The sequence below is a fragment of the Amblyomma americanum genome, chromosome 7 (assembly GCF_052857255.1).
Source record: "Amblyomma americanum isolate KBUSLIRL-KWMA chromosome 7, ASM5285725v1, whole genome shotgun sequence".
NCBI classification, from domain to species: domain Eukaryota; kingdom Metazoa; phylum Arthropoda; class Arachnida; order Ixodida; family Ixodidae; genus Amblyomma; species Amblyomma americanum.
Genome location: NC_135503.1, coordinates 34,750,232 through 34,772,344, shown reverse-complemented (window position 1 = coordinate 34,772,344; position 22,113 = coordinate 34,750,232). Strand labels below are relative to the sequence as shown.

Sequence of the window (22,113 nt, the reverse complement as noted above, 5' to 3'; positions counted from 1 at the left end):
CGCCTCATCACTTACAGTGCCTATCGGACCTCCACACGGCTCCCCGTCGGACTGCGTCCTGGTTAACTGGTTGGAGGGGCCGAATTCTCAGCACACGCGGTGCCGCCAACTTGATCTATCCGACCTCGGCCACATCCCTTTAGCGCACCGGGATCGTTGGAGAAAGAAACGAACGTGGCTTTGAAATCTCCCCAAAATTGATTGATTATTGTTGTATCCGCTTGTATGCATCATGTCTTTATGCTGTCCCGAATATTAATTGCCGAAATAGATCGGGAAGTACTCTAAAAAAATTGTTTCGCGAACTGCTGCGGCTGTGCATTGCGGCGAAACGCTCCAACAATGAACGTTTTTAATAATAATTGGTTTGGGGGGGGGGGGGAGGAAATGGCGCAGTATCTGTCTCATATATCGTTGGACACCTGAACCGCGCCGTAAGGGGAGGGTAAAGGAGGGAGTGAAAGAAGAAAGGAAGAGAGAGGGGCCGTAGTGGAGGGCTCCGGAATAATTTCGACCATCTGGGGATCTTTAACGTGCACTGACATCGCACAGCACACGGGCGCCTTAGCGTTTTTCCTCCATAAAAACGCAGCCGCCGCGGTCGGGTTCGAACCCGGGAACTCCGGATCAGTAGTCGAGCGCCCTAACCACTGAGCCACCGCGGCGGGGCTGAACGCTTTTCTCCGTTACGATTTTCTGCCTAGATACCTTGCGGTGTAGATTCATTCGCGACTGTGTTATCTATTTTGACCCCGTTTGTTTCGTTGCACTCCTAGGACCGCAGTGCAAGTCAAGACATTCCTTCTTTTTCGAATTTTGAATGTGTTGTACGCAATTTTCTTCTCACTCTAGATATATCAACAGACACTGCATCGCAAAAATTCAGGATCAAATTTGTGCTCTGCGAAAAAAAAATCTAAATACGGCTTGAACTGTAGCACGTCGAAAAGCAATGCTGAAAGAGCCTGCTGCACGATTTTTCTTGTCTGCAGTTTTTTCATGATTCAGAAGAAAAATATATATTGGAAAACAGTTTCCTGGAGATGTAAGTGAATTTTTGTGCGAGTAGCCATAAAATTAGTTATCACGTAGTCGTGACGCCAGTCAAGAAGACAGCAAAAGCGGCTTTCAAAAGAAACCAGCCGTGGTGGCTCAGTGGTTAGAGCGCTCGGCTACTGATCTGGAGTTCCCGGGTTCGAATCCGACCGCGGCAGCTGCTTTTCGATGCAGGCGGAACGCTCAGGCGCCCGTGTGCTGTGCGATGTTAGTGCACGTTAATGATCCCCAGGTGGTCTAAATTATTTCGGTGCCCTCCACTGCGGCACCTCTTTATTTCTCTGTACTTTCACTTCCATCTTCCTCCCTTCCCTTACGGCGCGGTTCAGGCGTCCGCCGATATCTGAGACAGATGCTGCGCCATTTCCTTTCTTTGAAGAGCCACAAAATGGAGAAATTTCTATCCCATGGCGTTATTTCACTTGCACTGACATTGCACAGCGCTTTCGTCTACTCCGCAATGCGGTCGCTGCCGCTGGGATTGAACCCGTGTTCACTGACTCGATCGGCACCCGAACTCGCTGACCACTGATACAACGTAGCTGGGTGCGACGTCTACAAATACACTGTACTCGCATGCCAGTCACACGGGGCTTAGAAGCCCTGGGTTGCTGGTTTCCGTCGCGTCTAGCTACTAACCTCCACTGTGCTCGCAACAAATTGTGGGACGTTTGTCTCCTCATCATCAGATTTGCTCACTGCAGTGGAAGCTGTGTGATGTATGGCGATCACAAGCTTCTTATCCGAACGTTGTACAGCCAAATGATAGCTCTACAGCAGCAAGGGCGGTCTGCAGAGGTTCGGAACAATGCTCAGAACTTTCGGTGACCGTACTGCACGTATTCGTCGCTTGCCGCGTCGAGCCGTAGTACGAGATTTGAATTTGCCGCGTGAGTGTCACGCGTTTCGCCGGCGGGGAAATTCGCAGCAACATCGGCATTCGCAACATGGCCGCGCCCAGCAAGAGTTCCAGACATCAACAAGTTACCGACAAGTGAAAGTTCACGCAGTCGAAAAGCGGTGCCTGGAGAGAGCCGAAACCGGCTATCTGCGCTGCTATCAACGGTAAAACATGAGGTGAAACCTGTTTTGCTGTTCTTTTGAGGCACAAAGCTCTGCTGTGCGATTTTCAAACCGGTTTGAAGGCGGTGTGCAAAGGAAGGCTCCGCAGGAGAAACCGGTTTTGCAGCCTCGCGGCTTATCGGCCGTCTAAATTAAATAGAGCGGAATAACTGGTTTTGGCGCCGACGAAACCTGGTGCTGTCGACCCCGCCTTCCATCGGCCCCTCCGCTCCTCGCAGAATAAGTGAGCGGGCTTCCCGTTCGCAGGTCTGGCGAATCCGACGACGAGGGTCTGCCGGAACTGTCCGAATATGCGAAGGCTGCACTGGAGGAATTTTTGCGTGAAAGAGAGGAGCAGGAAAAAGGAGCTGTACCCGAGGAAGACTGGGTATGCTCAACAGCTCATCATGTAATATAGTATGCACTGTGACGATTTTCTGAGGCGGATGTGATGACAACATGACGGATGTCTCCCAAGGCACTGGGGTATTTGTGACACTTCAGGAGAGTTACATTTAAGATGATTACAATTTTGTTTAGGAGATTAACAGTTGTTGAGATTGACGTAATTCAAATTGAAATTGTAATGGTCGTATATAATTCACATTGGACAAAATCATGCAACAAAGGAAGATAGGCCTTATTCAGTGAAATTTGCGTTGTGTAATCTAATAGACTCAGCGAAGCGCTTTTTATCCCTGAGTAAAGCATAGGTAGTCTCACTGTTGATGTGCAAATTTATAAGAGATGCATTTTTTCATTTAAAGTGCCCATTTGGTAAACATCAATTCAGTTGGGTGCTTTGTCATAATCACAGAAGCTTAAGCCATCGCCGATTTCCTTGCACACTTCTCTTTCCCCCAGCAACTAAGCCAGTTCTGGTACAGCGATGAGACGGCAGCAGCTTTAGCCAAGGAAGCGATGCGAGTAGCAGGGCCTGAAGGAGCGTGAGTAATGCTTGTATACCTTTGTTGCTAGTCTGGTAACCATATATGCCCGTGTAAGGATAGTTCCCAACCAAAATGTCAATTTCCTGACAGACTGCGAATGGGGTAGAAATCAAAAAGTGCATAGGACAGCGTGACAGAAACATGAGCTCGTTTGCATAGTTGACAAACAGTTTGTGCTGAGCAGCCATGGCAATTTTCTCTTTCTGAACCTCAGCAAATGCCGATTTGAAAAGTGCAGCCCATTTCTTCCTATCAACCCCATTATATGTTTGGATGAATGAAATTATGGCAATTGCTGCGGCACAGAGCAAATACTACAGATGACTTTCCTTTTCATACCTGACAAACTTTTGCAATAACGTGGTTTGTTCTTCCTTTCTTCTGTCACTCCCTCCTTATCCCTTCCCGTATGGCGCGGTTCAGGTGTCCAAGGTTATATGAGACAGATACTGTGCCATTTCCTTTCCCCAAAAACCAATTATTATTATTATTATAACCTGGTTTGTCACTTGAGGTATTAATTTGATTGTGGCCTTCCTCCCCAGTCTGCAAACAGCACAAAGGACTTCTTCATTGGGTTTTAAAAATCCATGGTAATTTATCTGTGCCGCACCTACACATTTGTTTCTTAATGTCCTCGTTATCCTGGATAAGCATTTCACAGGGGAGGGAGTGCAGGAAAAAAAAATGCAGAAAATGCAAAAGCTCTTTGTACATGTGAGATTCCTCCATTTAGGCAATTTTAAGCAGAGTTTCACAAAAATTATGATCATGCTGCCACTACTAGTATGGCATTGGTAAAACGTTCATAGGGCAATTGGCTTCCTGTTCAGCCATGTAGTGTGACAGTCTTGGCACCCCTGAAGCTCTGAATCTCAGTAGCGGAAAGATGCAGATCAAAAGCAGACCCTGTGGCATGGAGACTTTTGACAAAGGCTGTACATATAACATTGTTCATGGTTATACATTGTTGGCTAAAGTTTAACAACATATGTGGTTTTTGAAAATTGATACAAATTTTCTGGCAGGATCATTTTATTACCTGGATGCATAAGGCACAAATGACTTACTTAAGTGCTTCCGTTAATTGGTGTCCTTGTACAACAACAGGCACCTGTTTGATACACCTGCCTTTGAATAGACTGTTGTGATGTCATTTTCACCCCTAACACCTCATAGTGCCCAGAGGGCAGCTGAATTCCTACCGCTTGCAAGTGACAGTTGCCAATGAAGCAGAGTGGCCGAGACAGCAGGTCGCTTAACAGTAAGTCGTTTGCCTAACTTGACAGTAATTAGCTTACACGCATTCCAGGAAAATTAACTAAAACACAGTTGCAGAGTAGAGCATTGGGAGCACTTTGCAGTGCCGGTGAGGACGTGTAGTTTCCAGTGCTGTAATACTTTTGGCCAGAGGGGAAAAGTCCTAAAGTTGCTGAAAGCCTGGTTGTCGATAATTCTGCAGGTAAAAATCGCCTTTGAAAAATTCCTGCTATAAGCAGTTCTACAACTGGTTCCTCTCTGTAGATGCAGCAGGCATTTCAAGCCTGCTTTTAAGCACCCCTGTTGAAACTCGCGCTACGTTATAACTGAAGATGTGCCTTAATGGTATTGTTATTGCAGCATTGCCTGTATATCATGCCCAACACTCTACATGAAACTTCGGGAGTTGGGTTGCAAGAACATGCTCAAGCTGCTCGAGTTCGACCGGCGATTTGAGTGCCATGGGGAAGACTTTGTGCACTACGACTACAACATGCCGCTTCAGATACCTCATGATTGGCCAGGAAAGTTCACCGTGGTGGTGCTTGATCCTCCTTTCCTCTCTGAAGAGTGCCTGTCAAAGACTACTGAAACGGTCCTATTCTTGAGGCCAAAATTCATAATCCTGTGCACAGGTAAGGCACAGCATTTTTGACCCCTTTTTGGGCTTTCACCTGTTTATCACAAGTTTCAGCTGCCGATCTCTGTGCTATTTACTGGGTGATGTGATGCGTCTAAGATTATTGCCATGAGTGTCGCTTCTAATCGCGTTTCAACTTTAACCTTTGCGAAAGGGCTTTTGTAATGTGCCTCGATTTCATGGCAATGCTGGGCGGCAATGGTTGTGACATGTCAGTCGTCACCTGGACATATGTTAAATTGCCCCAGTAAAACATATCGAAAAGCTGTGGTGGTGGTGGTGATAGCAGTGGTATGCGGGGTTTAATGTTTCCTTGGGAAAAATGTTGCCAAAAGCTGTCATGGGGCAGGGGGTAAAAGCAGTGCTGCAAATACTGCACAAGTTCTTACTCTTGCAGAGCATCATTCCGCATAATTTTTTAGCTCAGCTAACAAGACGCTTGTTTCAGCTGAGTGGCACCATGAGCAAGGCCATGGAAGCACAGAGAGATTTTTCAAACCTCTTAATCAAACCCTGTTACTAGCAGGGAAGATATTCAGTAAGGCATCATGCTTTCAGGTAGCCTGAAACTAGGAATCAAGAAAGCAGGCTGAAATGGTGGCTTACCAGTTTCCAACAACTGCCGTGTTGTCCGTTTTTGCTGCGCAGCACAACTATGACGAAAACTTCGAGATGCATACCAAAGTGTACACACCATGAAAATTCAACCATGTGTTGGTTTCCATCCTTGTATCCCTCGTAAGAGATGTAGCCGGCAGAACCTCAGTTGCCAAAATAGGCAAAGTGAATAAAGCTTTGCTTTAGCCACGAGTTTCATGCATTTTTATCCTTGCTGGTTTCAGGTGCGGTTATGGAATCCCATGCAGAGCGGCTTCTTGGCCTTCGGCCATGCAACTTTAAGCCGATGCACACGCGAAACCTCGGTAATGAGTTCAAATGTTTTGCAAACTATAACCTAGATGAATTCTGTCCTTGAGGTATGAACAAAGATTTTCGTTCCACAGCAAACTAACTAAAACAGCGTTAGCAATGACAGAACACTAGGAAGTAGTGGACGAGAGTGTCGAAGTCTCAGAATTTTATTTCATACAGTACAGTAAATGTAGCCCCAGACAGGCTGTTGATTGCTTAGAAACGAGCCGTGTAGTAGAAGCCCAAAGTAGTCGTTTACCCAGCAAAGTATATTTTTTTTTGCCTAACCATGCTTGCTTTCTAGTCCGGTTTCAGTATTTTTTACAAACGTTTTGATGTGTTGAAATAAAATGTATGCAAAAGTTTGTGGATGGTGTACTATACTTAAAAATATTCACAGCGTAAAAGACTTGCATGTGACCTGTGTTCGCCATGCACAAAGGGGAATGACAAACAAAAAGGAACATCTCCAATCAACACTTTTCATTCTCAGTGCATAGAATTGTCCATTTATTATAGAGCATAATTAATATTTTTCACACATAAAACATGTTGGAACATGGCAGGCGTAGAGACAGTCTACACTGATACCGACTGTATTTTTCACAAAATCATACATTCCTGCCTTCTTCCTGCAGCTCTTACTACTGAGCTACACAGGGCAACATCTGCTAATCTGAGAACATGCAGGGCCTAGGCCTTGTTTTCCACTTTCAAGGTCTGGTTGTATCTGAAAAAGAGAGGGCACCGTACTCTTTAAAGCAAGGTCTTATGCTAACAAAGCATTTGTGCAGCGGCTGAACGCTGGCAGTCGTATTTAGTCTCCACTGTGTTCCTCAGTGCCTAGCCCAGCTATTACTGCATGCAACTGGTTCCCTCATATTTGCAGCATTTTCCTCAGGTACGCCAACGTAGTCAGGAAAGATATATCATACCTATAGATCCTCAACAGCTGATATAAGCCGGTCAAGGCTACAAAAATGTTGACGCTGAATAGATTGTAGTTTTTGGGTATGATGACCATCGAGTAGCGAGACCATATGATACCTGCAAGACGAAATGATATACATCGTAAGCGCTGCATGCATGCACTATACCAGGTACTTCCGTACATACCAGTAGCAGCTAAGGCTGTTGACTGAGATGCACTAAGCTTCTCGGCTGGCCTCGCCAGGTCACCGATGCCGGCAATCACAAGCGCCTGCGCGGTATATTCACATTAGCAGGAACACGATAATCAAGCCGCTCGTGCAATGAAGCAGTGTGTGGGATCGTGCAGTCCCACTCACCCATTTGAATGAAGGTGCCCAGAAGAAAATAGTCTTGGGACCTGCAGAGAAAAAGTTTTGAAGAACAAACGGAGAACTACGCACGCGCGAGCATTTAGTTTCGACTGACTTTCGTGGCGCGCTTGCGCGCTCGAGAAGTGTAAATACTGCACGTGATTTTTCAAGGGCAGCGCGCCACACACGACTAAATACGCTTTTTTTTTTCGTCTATGCAGCAAGATAGGCTCGAGAACGCCGAATTTTACTGCACTCGTAGCATTCAGGAAACCGCCGCAGTTTGAATGAGTGACGGGGCACAGAGTACAAGGCATTCGTGTAAATGAAATTCGAGTGGAAGATTCCGACGGCACTTCGTCTTCGCTCACCAGCTGGATGTTCCCACAGCGGGCGGAGTTTTGAAGGAACAAATCTGTCCGCTGTAGTCACAAGGACACGATAAAGAGCAGCCATGGTTCTTCAGGCTGCGGCAGCGGCTACGGGCAACTTGGACGAGGAAAACCAAAACTGCGGAGTTGGGGAATACCACCAGGCGGCGGAGGGTCGTATGATCGACCTTGCGACTTTTGTGGTCGGGCAGGGACCGAAAGTACTCTGGATTTACAGTGTGGAGAAGCTTGAACTTGAGCTGCTTGAGCGGTGTGCGGTTCTGGCCGGAAAGCTTCGCGCTAAGAAGAGTTTTGGCGAGGCGGGAATGTGTATGTATTGACGTGCAATAACTAGTCTCGCGTACGACTACACGACTGCAATCGCTATGCACTCTTCAGTGGGTCGAGTCATCTCTGATGTCTTCAGTGGACACAAGGTAAGCGTGATGCACGCCCAAACGGTGTATGGGTCGAAATCATATTGTTCTACATGTAAGGCGTAAAACAGTTGCATTTGCGATTGAAACAAGTACTCATTTATCACGATAATCACGCTTGACGGTTACAGGGCAGTGATCGTGTGTGTGTGTGCATTTGTAGTCAATTTTTTTTTTAAAAAAGAATCTCCTCATCTTTTCAACGCATTCACTTATAGCGTTGACGTTAAGTTGTGTGTGCACTGAGAACAGTATCAATGAACACTTTTATCCCGTGCTGTAGCAGCATCTACGATGCCACTGTGCGTAATACGCCGCTAACAGACACGACCAACTGCCAGTTAACTGTATTGGTGTTCTTTTGCAGAGATGCATCTTCGCAGTTATCAGCAAGCGCAATGCGTCTGAGGCGACTTTTCAAACAAAGGTAATTATTCAGGAATTTATACGGGGCTGAATTCACAAACGTGAGTGCGGTGTCCTGTTCCCAACAAGCAGACATGAATTAAAATTCGAGCTGAGTCTCGTTTGTTGATTTTCGCGCGTGTTTTCGTCTATCCTATCCTCATCCGTGGCCGGTTGCTGCGTTGTAGGAACGCGTCGTGTATTTTCATTAACTAGCTGAGGTTAGCGCTTAGCCAGCTGCTTGTCTTGTGAATCAGGAGGGGAAATAGGTAACCGTGATCGTTCACAAAACCTAAGATAACCGCAAGTAATGCTGCTGTATGTGGGCATTGATTATCTGGTGGGTCATCGGATGTTTTTAGCTAACACCATTCTAGATCCTCACATTTTGCCTTTTTTTTTTTGGCCTTATATATCGCCCATAATTACGTTGTTAAAATATTGTCCCTGAAAAACTGCCATCAACACTCTGCAGAATAATGTTCCTTCATAGTTAGTGATGTCGCTTCCTTTCTACATTCTGATCTTTAGTGTAACCCTTTGGTTCAATTCTTGCCCCTTTACAGCCCTACAAGCTGCATAGGTTGGACCAAGGACCATCAACAGATGTTACCTGCACTAAGGAGGATGGACTTAAGTTTTACAGGCAGATGTTCGCTATTCGCCGCTTGGAAGCAGCAGCAAATAGCTTGTACAAAGCGAAGATCATCAGGGGCTTCTGTCATCTTTATTCCGGCCAGGTACAGTAGTCCTCCAGCACAAGTGAATTTTGAAAATGTTTTTTGTCTTTTGAAGCCCATGGAATCAGGCTCCAGTTGCTGCTGCGCTTATACACGAAGGAATTCATGAGGTTCTCAACGTATCTAGTCAAATTGCTTTACTAGTTATAGACTACCTTACTAGTTATAGTCTAGTAAGATACATATGAAGTTCTAAATTGCTGTACTAGTTATAGGCTACCTGACTATATAGTTATAATGTAGTAAAGTATGTATTAAATGGCAGCTGTTTCGAAACAGGAATGAACAGGGAAGAGCTAAGTGAGAAGAATGATTGAGACTTCTTAGCTATAGTATACCTCAAGCAAACCTAAAACCGTTCGGTCATATGAGATAAGTCGCACTTTCTCTGGAATTTCAGTGATTTTTAATAATAATAATAATAATAATTAGTTTTTGGGGAAAGGAAATGGGGCAATATCTGTCTCATATATGGTTGGACACCTGAAGGGTGGTAAGGGAAGGGATAAGGGAGGGAGTGAAAGAAGAAAGGAAGAAAGGTGCTGTAGTGGAGGGCTCCAGAATAATTTCGACCACCTGGGGATCTTTAACCTGCACTGACATCGCACAGCACACGGGCGCCTTAGCGTTTTTACTCCATGAAAACGCAGCCGCCGCGGTCGGGTTCGAACCCGGGAACTCCGGATCAGTAGTCGAGCGCCCTAACCACTGAGCCACCGCGGCGGGTGGTGATTTTTATGTGCAAAGCATCAATCTGGGCTAGTGTTTGGTATGCTGCAATGGAGGGCTCTGGATTAACTTCAGCCATCTTGAAACATGCACTTGAATTTTCTCACAGCCTTTTTTTACATTTCGCTTCCATCACAATGTGGCTATGATGGCTGGTATATGTGCTCAACAGCTGAGCTCCATAGCCATTGTGACAAGTGGAATCTCAAAACAGTTGCTATTTGCCGTGAGTGCATTTTCTGTGACCTTGAAGCTAGTCTGCTGAGTTTCTACAATGCTCCATCACTATGTTACAGAAAAGCAGACCTAAACTGACAAAATTAAGAGGGCTACAGCTTGTCGAATCAATGGCAGCTTGCTGTGAGGTTTCTCAATTCTTACTGTAGTATCACACGGTCTTCACACACATGCTGCTCAGTCTGGCAAGCACACACTGAGAGTTACGATTTGTATCAAATGGTACCAAGGCCATTGTTGCAAAAAAGTTTTTATTGAAATACCTGGAGCATGTTCAAAAATTAAACTACTTTTTGTGTCTAGGAACTGTTTTTATAACTGACAGCTGAAGTTTTGATGTCTCTGTCCCTCTAATTTTTTATCACCTGTTTTTAGAATTTTATCAACAAACCACCTAATCCTGCCATCTTTAGGCGAATACTTTCCATTTTAGCAAGAATTATTGGTAGCCACTGCTTCGAAAGTTCAAGGGCAGAAAAAAAAAAATCTTTGCCAGACGATTTATTGTCGCTGGTTTCCCTTTTACCAAACAAGCTGTCAACTTGTCTGCAAAGTAACAGAACGTTTTCAGCATTCACTACCCATTGGCGTGAAGTCATGTCACACTTGTGTGCCCACACTAGTTGTTGTTACTGTGGAGTTTTTGTAGTATAGTCACCATATTTATCTTTTAGACCGAAAGCTTTGTTCTCGACCAAAGCTGCAAGAGCCATTTTATTGCTGAAGCCTGACCTTGAATAAATAAATAAATAAATTTAAATATTGCTGCAACTGGATTTTGAACCCGCAGCAGTGCAAACAGATCAGCTTCGCTGGCCTGTGCACGAGAACGCTATGCTATCGCCACAACAGATAATGCGTCATTTTGAACGACAACACACACTTGTTGTTTTCATCAACTAATTGTCATCGTCATCATCAGCCTGACTATGCCCACTGCAGGGCAAAGGCCTCTCCCATGTTTCTCTAATTAACCCTGTCCTTTGCCAGCTGTGGCCACCGTATCCCCGAAAACCTCTTAAATCTCATCCTAATACTAATACAACCCCGCAAAGCGAAACCATGAGCCAATGAGTCTAAACGCATGCTTTCGCGCGCCTACTCAGTTTAACTACGTTAAAACCATACCACGTTTTTGTATGTGCTTTGAGGATCAAGACTTGATGCTGTACATTATTCATTATGGCGGGCTGAAATTGACTTCTGCAGGAGGCGTGTGCAGTAGGCATGGAGGCTGTCCTCGAGAAAGGTGATAGCGTCATAACTGCTTACCGTGCACACGGCTGGGCTTACCTGCGGGGTGTGAGCTTGTCTGGCGTCCTCTGTGAACTGACAGGTGAGTTCGCCCAGAAACTCTCAGGAGATGAACTGCTCCTTGTTCTTACTTTCTGGTTGACATTAAATACTTTACGTAGTATGCCACAGGTCATCATCAGCCACAGGTATCTGGGAGCAAGTGTGTAATAAAGCTAGATGAAGCTTGTTCCAGAAGCCATTAACCCATCGCTTCCACCGTTCCGTCCGCGAGGGCACGGCGCGACCTGGGTTGCTGAGAAGAATTAGCAATAATTTACGCTGAAAAGGTTGCATGCAAGAAATTTCATTTTTTTTTCTGCTCTCAAGACAACCGCAAATCTAGAGGACGTAAAATTTTTCTTGTTGGGGAAGAATCTTGAAGCAGTCAGGTTTGTGAAGTGTGAAGTGACATTTTTTTGCACTCCCAACAGCTTTTGCTGTTTTTTCTGGGGCTTTTTATAAACATACACAGAAATGACCTGAACCCACCCTTGGAGCGTTCCCACGGAATAAATCATGCGTTTTGCATTAGACTGATTGCTTCAAAATGTGATACACTGTGTTTACTTGCCTAATGAACCAACCCTCACTCTTGTAACTTTTTTTTCCCCTCATTTCGCACCTGACCTTCATAGCCAGTGTTCAGCATGTTTGTTCGCTTTACCTCGCCTCGATTGGACTGCACTGTCAACTATCCTAAAATCGTCGGATCGCACCATGATAAATACCGGCGATATGAATGCGGGGACTCAACTTTTCAGTTGCGCACATTTGTTGATGGTGAAGGACAGATGGACAGGGGGCGGACGAACATATGGTATGGTTCTACAAAAAGTAAGCTGCAGTTTAACTACTTCTGAACCTGGTTAGAGAGCGAAAGCTGTGGTGTATCGGGCAACTAGACGCAGCTTGGTGTCTGTAACGTTGAGTGTGTTCCGCACACTGTATAGGCAGCGCGCTCACCCTGCCAACCTGGCAAGTGGCAGTTAAATTAATGGTTGATCGTGAGAGGTTGGTCACCCAGTGAACGCTGCAGCCTATTGCTGCAGTGCCGCGTGTCTGCCACAACATTGTCAGCACTAATGCATGCAGCCCACATCTCTCTCTCACCACCGCCACGTACCTCAAAGCACGATTGAGGCATCCACTGGCCCAGGGACGTGCCCTTTTTTTTGCTGTTGTACTTTTTTGTTGAGTTTATATGCAATCATATTCATCTACTCTTACCAACCCACTTCTGTATGGGCCTGTACTGGCCTACAGTATGACTAGATAAATAATAAAAATAAACATTTGTGTAATGCTTTTTGCTGTGTCATCATTTGGAGGTATTTGGCGATAAAAATGGAGCCGTTGTTGACAACGGCCGAATGGGAACCGAACCGGAAGTGTCCAGCAACATGACACCGCTGGTGGCGTGATGTCTGGGTAGCGCTAAGTAAATGCTAATTCTTGCTAAGTGATGTCGAAGAGATTCTTGGGCTATTGCAAACCAGGCTGGGCATTGCCTAGTTGTCCACTAAGTTTAAAGTGTTCTTGGATAGATAAACCTTGTACATGCCATGAAATCTTGTCATGTTCACACCATCCCGTCGGATCGAAGCATTGATAGTTCAAAAATTTTTTTCTTTTTTTCCTGGAGTTATTCGTGAAAGATTGCTTCATATATTGAAAGCTGCCTTGTAGGTTTCAATGTCAGGTGGACACTGTGGCACTGGGAATCTCTCATTATCCTAGGAGAAAGAGTCATAGCGCAAACCTCAGGCACGGACGCAGAGAAGATGGGACGTGTGTCTTTGTTTTCAAGGCATCTTTGTCTTTGGTTTGTGCAACCACTCTTGCTCCTTCAATGATTAACCAACAAGCTTAGCAGTTTGCACTGCTGAATCCCTCACCCTAAACTTTTTTCTTGCAGGAAGAGAGCCTGGCTGCTCGCGTGGCAAAGGAGGGTCAATGCACCTGTACTGTCCCGACTTTTATGGTGGAAATGGCATTGTGGGAGCGCAGGTAACATTCACATATGCATACACACACACACAGGTTTATTTAAATGCATATGCAGAGATATCGTTGGGTTTACATTGCTGGCTGTCTTCAATGAAAGTATCTGACAAGCTAAGAGAAAATAAAGAAGTTCAGCTCTTACACCTGCAGATTCACAAAGTTGCTGTTTGCATGTTTCAAAAGTTTGTTAATTATTGTTCCCCATGGCTTCAATAGGTCTCTCGTACCATCTAGCTAGGGTTGGAGGCCTTGGCTTATGCAGTACGTAAGCCACACACGTGAGGTTATGTTTAACACACCCTTTTGTAATCCCTCTCTTGTTTGATTATTGTAGGAGATGAAATGGCCAGGCAGCTTGTCTGCTTGCCCACATTAATAATGTTTGGCTGGAAATGCCTTCCTATGCCTCCTATTTACCATATTTACTTGCGTAATGAACGCACTATGGCAGATTCTTTAGCCATACACTTCATGCATCATTTCATTTTCATCATTTTAGTTCACTGCCGCAGTGATCAGCTGGGGAACTGAAGTACATGGTTATGCTTACAAATGTGGGCCTCCCATAAATGGATTGTTCTGATTTTATAATTGCCCATCATATCCGTAAGCTGCTCTGTTTCTTTATTGGTTTTCAAGAACAATTTCACCATGCAACCTGCTCATTTTCTAGTGTGCTGTGCCTTTGTTGCCGTCATCTTGTTGTGGCCTGCTTACAGTGGCATACTCATTCAACCGGTAGAAGTAATGCATTATAAGTTTTTTAATTCAAACTCTGTTAATTTGAAAATCTGGATACTAATTCAAACTGCCAGTGCAATCCTGGCCAACGCCCTTGTACATTTATGGTGTTGTGCACTTGCTAATTTGGATGCTATGGGTTTTTTACTGGTTAATTCGAACGGGCTCCCGAAGGGAGGCTGTTTCCAGGTATGCCCGGTGAGGCAAGCGATCGTCCAAGTAACCCCACTCAAACCTGATTTCCCTGGTGCAGAGTCGCTCACGTACCTCTGACGTGCATGCAATGGCAGGCGAGACGACAAATAAGCTCCTAGTCTCCAAGAACAGTCACACTGCATAGTTTCGGTTTCGCTTTTCCTGAGCATCACGCCAGGTAGCCAGCTTGCATGAGCCAGCCAATCGAGCCCAGCTGTGGGCCGGTGGAACGGCAATTGGCACGTCTCTCTAGTCTTTTCTATCCCCATTTTTTTTTTCTCATCGCTTGGCACTGCTGAGCATTTCTATCCGTGTGGTTCTTCCGTTCTTCCAGTGATCTGAAGCTGCACGCTCGTCACGTGCCTTTTGCACTGTGTGCGGTGAAGCCTCCTGACACATCTGCCGGTTATGAAGAGTGTGACACAGTAGTGATGGAGCTTCACCGCTAAAAATAGTCATTGTCGCGCCGTTCTCGTTTCAGAAGCAAGCAACCATTGCCCAGTCTTTCGTCAGATAAATTTCCTGTGATGCAGGTGGTTCTTGTTGGTTTTTTGTGGTCATTCGATAATGTGAACTTTCGGATAATTTGAGCCTTTATTTCAGTCCCTTGAAGTTGATTAACAAACTTTTACTGTAACAGGTTACGAAGAAAAGAAAGGCGCAGTAACTGTCTCACTTGGATTGGACACCCAGACCACACTGTGTGGAAATGGATGACGTAGGGAGAAAGACAGTTGCATACTGAAGGGCTCTTGTTTGATTTTGAACACCTGGGGCTCTTTAAAGGGACTATGCAATAAATTAATTGACATTACGTAAAGCAGACGGGAGATAGGCATTCGATCACTCGTCACCTCAGTGCAAGAATTTTTGAGCTAGCATCAATAACAGCGAAGATATAGACGCTTAAAAATTATGTTCCTCCTCTCCCCCCTCAACTCGTACACTAGGAGCACCAGAAAAAAATAAAGAGAACAGCTCTGGGACGGGGCCCTGCCCATGAATACGTCATCCGGTGACGTTTATTTTACAACTTCCGGTTGTCGCTCCTAGCCCCCCAGCAGTAGCGTCGGCGGCGTGGCGGCATCTCTTCGGTCTCTTCGGTCTCTTCTCCTTCCTGGATTGCAGCGCGCGTCGGGTTTCTTTGCTTGTCATCTGTGGTAATTAGCAGTAATAAACCCGGACCTCGAGGTGCGACTGCTCGCTTTTACGGCCACGATGGGCATCGAGCCCCATGCGTGCACACGAAGAGCCATGCGAGTGGCTCCGGAACTCCCGACAGGAGGAGGCGGCAGAGGAAAATTGAAACCATATGCGCGAAAGCAATGCCCTGGCTCGCGCTTGCCCGAGAGGGTCTTGCGGCGGCACGAGCAGACGATTTTCACGGCTACCGGAAGTGTGCCCGTGACATCGTGGCTGCCGTGGCTCTAGCGAATGAGAGCGTGTGGTGTCCTGGCGACGTCATGGTACAGTGACGTCTTTGTTCCACGATTTTAGTTCCAAAATCGGTCACTACGAGTACACCAATCGGCCCGCGAATTTTGAAAAACACGGTTTTTAAAAGTTCGTAATAAATTGCCGGCTCAGTTCTGAAGACTCATACTTGGTGTGAATGCTTCTTAGCATCATTTCTAAGCATTGAAAACATTTACAAGTGACTTTTTATTCGTTGCATAGTCCCTTTAATGTGCTCTGACACTGCACAGCATGTGGACGTCTCTTGAATTTTGTTTGCACTGAATTGCAGCCACTGTGGCGAGGATTTGATCCCATGGCTTCGTGCTTGGGAGGGAGCGTAACTCTGAGTGAGCGCATGTTGTTCTCCTGCCATTAAAGGTCCCGCTGGGAGCTGGCATTGGGCTTGCCAACAAGTACCTTGGCACGGACCGAGTCTGCTTGGCGCTGTACGGGGATGGAGCAGCCAACCAGGGTCAAGTTTTCGAGTCCTACAACATGGCCAAGCTGTGGGACCTGCCCGTCATCTTTGTCTGTGAGAACAATGGCTTCGCCATGGGCACAAGTTCGGAGAGGGGCGCCGCCTCTACCGACTACTACAGCCGCGGAGACTATGTCCCTGGAATCTGGGTGAGTGGCCACTTCGTAGCCCCTTTGCACCCAGTCATCTTGAACTCCAATAACGTGGAGATGTGAGTTAGTTGGCACATGACAGAAATGGTTTAGTACAGTGCAATAATCCAGAAGCTTGGAGACTAATGAAAAGGCTTGTAATTTGATTGAGGACAATGCTGCAAGCTATGGAATGGAAATTGATAGAGGTAATGTTAAGAGATGTCAGGAGAGCGTCATGGGTTAGGGTAGAAATGAGAGTTAATGACATTGTAGCTGATATCAAGGAGAAGTGGTCATAGAGAGGGTACTTGGAGAGTGCAGATAACTGATAATCCCATAGATTAGCACGGTAGGTTTCAAGGGAACAGGATTATAGCAGAGGGCGGCAAAGAGCCAGGTGGGCAGATTAGATAACGAAGTTTGTGGACACATGATAGCCACAGCTGGTGCAGGAGAGGGTTTGCTGGAGATCACTGCGAGGGGCCTTCGTAATGTAGTGTGCGTTAGCAAGTTGATAATGAGGATGAATTTGAAGGAGGAGGAGGAGGTGATAAAAAATGGCTGTGGCTTAACTGTGGCTAAGCCTGGATATACAAGCGAAAGCTTTAATTATACTGTGGTAAAGATTGGTTAATCACAGTTGCAAGAGTATTGTTGACCTAGAGTTAGACACAGTCATTGAGCTGTCTGTGGTATCACTCTTTATTTTTGCTCCTTCATTGCTACGAAGACTGCCCAATGGTTGGGGAAGTAGCTTTGTCGGCTGGATGATCAGACTCTGCCTGGTTCCGATAATACTGCATGCGTGCATTGCACGCAGGCCCCTCAGCGTTCTCCTCCATGGCGTTGTGCTTGCATGCCCCGGTGCGCCAAATCGCTCTTCCTCAGTCTCTGACTCTAGCTTTGCGCGCTTGGCACTCTGGACCCCTCGCCGGGTGATATCCGCGGGGTGGTCAGACGTCACTTTCCGATGACAGCTCAAAGTCTCCCGCTCCCGCGCAGCGCTCAGAGATTGAAAACTAAACATTTTGACAGATTTGCCCCCCCTGTCAGTGGAGTAAAGGAATTGAAGAGCCCTGAAAAGAAGTCAGCTGATCGAGGATTTTTTTTCAACAAGAGCATGCTGGAGTGTATTGCTGCATGTTGTGTGTGCGTGCTTCGTATATTGGGCAAGTACTGCCAGTTTATTGAGCCAGCACAACCTTGCTATGCTCATGCTCTTTGCTGTCCCCTTAGGTGGATGGCATGGATGTGTTGGCAGTACGAGAAGCCACCCGTTTCGCCATTGACATTTGCCGCAAGGGCAAGGGCCCTCTTGTCATGGAAGTGGCAACCTACCGGTACTATGGCCACAGCATGAGCGATCCGGGCACAAGGTATGGTGAGAACTGCACATGGTACTTAATGCTGGTTGTTTTTAACTCTCTGCTGATTGATCACAAGCTGTGGCAGTCACTAATGTATCAAGTGATGTAAGGCTAAGTGAGCCCGCTGATGCATTTTCTTTATGGTGTACTTAGGGGTTCAGTTGCTGATATGCAGATGAGTGCGTGGGTCATGTATGGGATAGACGTCTCGTGCCACAAGGGAAGACTGGTAGTTTTGTGTGCCATACTGGTTGGCTGTTTTCAGCCTGCACAAATGCCCTTGCTGATATCAGCTCAGTGGGTAGACTGATGCCTCTGCTAATGCATTAAATGCCGCATTTAGTGATGCAGTTACTGATGTACACGTTGAAAGGACATTGAGAACAAACTGAAGTTAGCATGTATTGATAGATCACTGCATTCTAATGGCAGAGAGGCTACTTTTAATGTAAAGAGAGCTTATATAAGGTAGAAAAAGCTAAAATATGAAATTTGCAAACTGCAATGACGTGAGTGCTGCTTTTGTTCGAAAGCCTCTGAGGCTAGCCCACAACAACATCCACTCACTGATCATGGAGCCTTTTCCTTAGTGACGTCACAAGCTTGAATTGCACAACGGGAGAAAAGTGTTAGATTTTCAACTCCCATCTTCTTAGCAATAAATTCATCTTTTGCTGCCAAACAAACGTCAGCGCAGTCACAAAAAAGCCAAGCAATCTCTCTTTTTTCTAAGGTTGAAAATTGGTTGGAGTTGTCCTGAATCTCCTTTTAATGCACGTGTAGTTATTCATTACTTGGTGTCGTAGTCCGTAAGATCAGGAATATTTGCCATTTTGTTGAATACCCTTCCCAGTAGCATCTTGTCATCTGAAGCAGAGCTATACAAAAAGCCTGTGTACTTTCTCGTGGTCACGCTCACTTCAGTCGCTTGTAATAACAGCCAAGTTTCGCTGATTGGAGTTTTGGAATGCTTATTCCTCTTGCAGCTTTGTTTGTTATCAGATTCTCAGGGAGGTCTTTCTTGCAGAGCTGTGTCTGGCATTTGGGAATGTTTCCTTCGTTTCTCTTGAAGCTGCTAAGTTTATACTTTTAAACTTGTTTTCTGTTTGTCACATTATCAGTGTGTAGTAATTGAAATTTTTTTTTCTGATGGGCTTTTTTGCTTTCAGTTACCGGACACGAGAAGAGGTTCAAGAGGTGAGGCAGACAAGGGACCCAATCACGCATTTCAAGGACAAGATCATCAGCTCGCAGCTGGTTACAAGTGATGAGATTAAGGTACAACTTGCACTTTTGTATCTCCGAAGGGCCCTTAAACCAAATGTAGCTTCTAAACTCTATGTATGGAGCCTGCAACCATTAAAATGTGCCGGCCCCTGTAAGATCACGCACCCATGTTATGGGAGCTGCAGAGCGCAGTATCTCTGAATTTGAGCCTTCACATTGGTCACCTTTCCCCGAAGTTTGATTTGATGCATTAGTTCAGAACTGTCACATGAATACAAAAAGGAATCTATAGTGCCATATTGTTCTTGCAGCATGGAAGAGCTTGCAGCATGGAAGTGAACCGCTTTTCTTGGACAAAAATTACAAGAAAACACATCTGCTGAAGCAGGCCATGGCAAAAACCCTTGTGCATTGTGGATTGTTAATGCAGCTCTCGGCTGTTGCATACCTCGCAGCCTGTGTTCTCACTTGTGGATATTTGCGGATTAGGCTGGTGCGAATAGTGGTTGCTGGTTCAAAATGAATTCGACGTGAATAATAGTTTTTTTTTAATGATTTCGAAGTTAATATTTTAGATAATTTTGACACAAAGCCATTACACGAAAAAGAAAAAAAGAAACATTTCGTAAAGCTTTTTGCACTCACTAGGTTGACCTTTTGCAAGAAATGGCCGTTCGGAGTTAAGGGAGTCAACTTACGCAGAGCCGACCTATCAGCAAGGTCTGAGGAAGGCTCGGTCGAGCTGCGTGTATTAATGCGATACCATTTAGGTTGTCGTCTCGCAAAAAGTACTGGGTTTCTTCATAAAGAAATTCTGTGATTGCTCAAGAGGGTTGTTATGTCCCAAATTTGAAAATCGGAGGACTAGAATGTTGGTACCTTTCATTTGATTATCATATGAGATTATACTTACCCGACCCACTCTTTTACTTTAATCCACCACTAATGCAAGTAATCCATCTTAATCTATTTTCTAGATTGGGCCTACTTCTGAACTTTGGCGGGTTCTTTGAATTATTTTCTGTCACATTTTCGTTTAAGAATGTGGTTAGAAAGGCCCCATGCTTTTACTTGCCTCATGCTGATGCCTGCTCCCACCACAATTGATGCAGCTCCATGTCTCAAACAAAAAATCGTCAGGTCGTGTACAAATCGGGAAAGCGGTCGCTATCCCGGGCGAGTGATAGGTAGCGTGAGAGCAAGCTGTCGGCTCCTCCAGCGCAAGCATATTGCTAGATCATAAACTGCCGGACCGTTGACATTTTAGTTTGCTGCTTAGTCAAATGGGCTATTTTGCGTGTGGAAGGCATGGAAGTTGCGCCGTTTTATCACTGTTGATCGCCACTCCGACAGCTGGTTTTAATTGTGATTTCGTTGTTATGCGGCTGCTGCCTATAGCTGCACGCGGGCCACGATGCTGTCCAACACGAGGCACATTGAACCGAAACCACACAAAGTGGGAGTTCCGGAAATGTTATTCACTTGAGACGAGTAATTTGAGATTTCGAGTACTAAACATTCGACTCGAAAATAAAATACTTTACTATTTGACCGAATATTACAAATTATCGAATATTTGCACAAGCTTATTGTTGATTGCTTTTTTGATAAGCAAATAATCAAGGCCTTATTCCTGTAATGAATGGTTTAGTCATGGGATGCTGCCTGCTTTTAATTCATTTTGCAGAAAATCGAGTCCGAGGTGAAAGCAGAGGTGGACGCTGCCACAGAGGCATCGAAGAACAGCAAAGAAGTCCCACTTGACGAACTCTTTGCGGACATCTACGTCAATCCGCTACGCACACATAATTCGTGGAACAACACCTTTCACGCAGCACAAGCATCTTCGGCTGGTTCAGCCATTCAACCTTAACTGATGAGAGATTGTTCATAGGTGTGTTTCTCTAGGGTCTATTTATTACCCCCAAAACTTTTTCTTTGCTGCCTCATTTATGTGACAATGTTTGAGAGAGCACCCCCTTTTGATTATGTTTGTTTTTCTAAAATACAAACTAGGGCAAATTTGGATCTGTCATTTTCTTTTTTTTTTTCACTGGTGATCATTTCAAGGAGAAACATGGATGAGCATTTCACTATTAGCTAGTGTATCTGTTCAGCAAATGTTCTTGTTGGATCTTATATGAAAAGAAAACTCGCTGAAAAATACCACATAAATAAATAGGCTGCCTACATCAGATCCACCTTCTTTCTTGTTGTTAACCATCTCTCCATGCATTCATCTTTATCTCTGTGCTTACTGAAGAGTATAAAGTAAGGAGTTCGTTTTTCTGAGTATGGGCTGTTGGCATCATTCTGTGAGCTTTGGTATCATGTAGCCCAGTTCCAGAGCAGAAGCATTATGTCAGAAATTTTTTTCACTTGGGCAGCTCATCTACACGCTTTCAGCCAGCATCGCTTTTAATTAAATATGGCAGGCATCATGCATTGGACATTGCAATTTAGCCCTGATAAAAAGTGATGTGTGATACATAGATGGAAACATTGCGGTAGTGTTCACAGTTCTTATGAGTTGAGTATTTTTTGTGACATTACCTGGTTGGGTAGCTAACAGAAATGAACTCTCTAGTTTGTTTGTTAGTTTGAATGCATAACCTTGTATGAAAATCTTTTAGAACATGTTGGGAAACAACCATCATGTTATTTCCATGGAAGTAGCATTTGTACATCAAATTTGAAAAGGATGTGGAATTTTAAAGAAATTTTGCATGTTTAAGTGCTTGTGTAGCTGTTTTTATACTGAATTGGCCTAGCTTATGCTCCCCCTGTATTTTTAATCAGTAATAGCAATCGGCAAGCCAAGTCTTATCGCCTCTGGAAGTCAACTCAAATAGAAGTAATGATGTAATTTGTTTTGTGATCATTTTGTTTCTGGCAGAAACTAAACCTTGTCGAAAGAGCTGTTTCACCAGCAAATAACATTGCTGAAAATTTTAGGTTTCGATGTTTCACCTCGTTAATTGCACATAATTACAAGGTCTCTAGCATTGTCCCAATCGTGGAAGTACTGGTGAAAGAATTCCAAGAGCTGCAAAACATCAACTGTTTCACAGACCGATCTACTACCATCGTGAAGCAGTGATTGATATTTTGAAGCCTCACTGTCAAATGCT

At 45.0% G+C, this 22,113-nt stretch overlaps 3 protein-coding genes across 4 annotated transcripts; 2 read left to right on the top strand and 1 right to left on the bottom strand.

Annotated features, from left to right (window-relative positions):
- The first annotated feature begins 1,994 nt into the window (after positions 1-1,994).
- Positions 1,995-6,079, top strand: LOC144098856 (EEF1A lysine methyltransferase 1). Of its 2 annotated transcripts, none has more exons than XM_077631766.1 (5): positions 1,995-2,133; positions 2,386-2,506; positions 2,983-3,065; positions 4,689-4,963; positions 5,811-6,079. In XM_077631766.1, the coding sequence occupies exons 1-5, from the start codon at positions 2,129-2,131 to the stop codon at positions 5,942-5,944; spliced, it is 618 nt and encodes a 205-aa protein (XP_077487892.1). In that variant the 5' UTR covers positions 1,995-2,128; the 3' UTR covers positions 5,945-6,079. The 2 variants fall into 2 exon arrangements, with proteins under 2 accessions (XP_077487892.1, XP_077487893.1); XM_077631767.1 differs by lacking the exon at positions 5,811-6,079 and adding an exon at positions 5,617-5,734.
- A 281-nt stretch (positions 6,080-6,360) lies between these two features.
- LOC144098857 (mitochondrial pyruvate carrier 2-like) lies at positions 6,361-7,743 on the bottom strand. Its single transcript, XM_077631768.1, has 5 exons — positions 7,535-7,743; positions 7,170-7,210; positions 6,997-7,081; positions 6,816-6,927; positions 6,361-6,610 (listed from the first exon to the last, which is right to left on the bottom strand). The coding sequence occupies exons 1-5, from the start codon at positions 7,617-7,619 to the stop codon at positions 6,574-6,576; spliced, it is 360 nt and encodes a 119-aa protein (XP_077487894.1). The 5' UTR covers positions 7,620-7,743; the 3' UTR covers positions 6,361-6,573.
- On the top strand, positions 7,714-21,010 carry LOC144098854 (putative pyruvate dehydrogenase E1 component subunit alpha, mitochondrial). Its single transcript, XM_077631765.1, is given in 10 exon segments — positions 7,714-7,971; positions 8,339-8,398; positions 8,943-9,116; positions 11,292-11,418; positions 13,294-13,385; positions 16,155-16,403; positions 17,625-17,764; positions 18,925-19,033; positions 20,670-20,786; positions 20,788-21,010. Coding segments are annotated over 10 exon segments (1,191 nt in total). The 5' UTR covers positions 7,714-7,920; the 3' UTR covers positions 20,860-21,010.
- The last annotated feature ends 1,103 nt before the right edge of the window (positions 21,011-22,113 follow it).

Bases quoted from the DNA above. Each gene is read 5' to 3' on its own strand.
- LOC144098856 (XM_077631766.1), top strand. The intron at 2,507-2,982 runs GTATGCTCAACA...TCTTTCCCCCAG, and splicing joins CTGTACCCGAGGAAGACTGG to CAACTAAGCCAGTTCTGGTA. The intron at 3,066-4,688 runs GTGAGTAATGCT...TTGTTATTGCAG, and splicing joins GTAGCAGGGCCTGAAGGAGC to CATTGCCTGTATATCATGCC.
- LOC144098857 (XM_077631768.1), bottom strand. From the start codon at position 7,619: ATGGCTGCTCTTTATCGTGTCCTTGTGACTACAGCGGACAGATTTGTT. The intron at 7,211-7,534 runs GTGAGCGAAGAC...TTTTCTCTGCAG, and splicing joins GCTGTGGGAACATCCAGCTG to GTCCCAAGACTATTTTCTTC. The intron at 7,082-7,169 runs GTGAGTGGGACT...TATACCGCGCAG, and splicing joins GGGCACCTTCATTCAAATGG to GCGCTTGTGATTGCCGGCAT.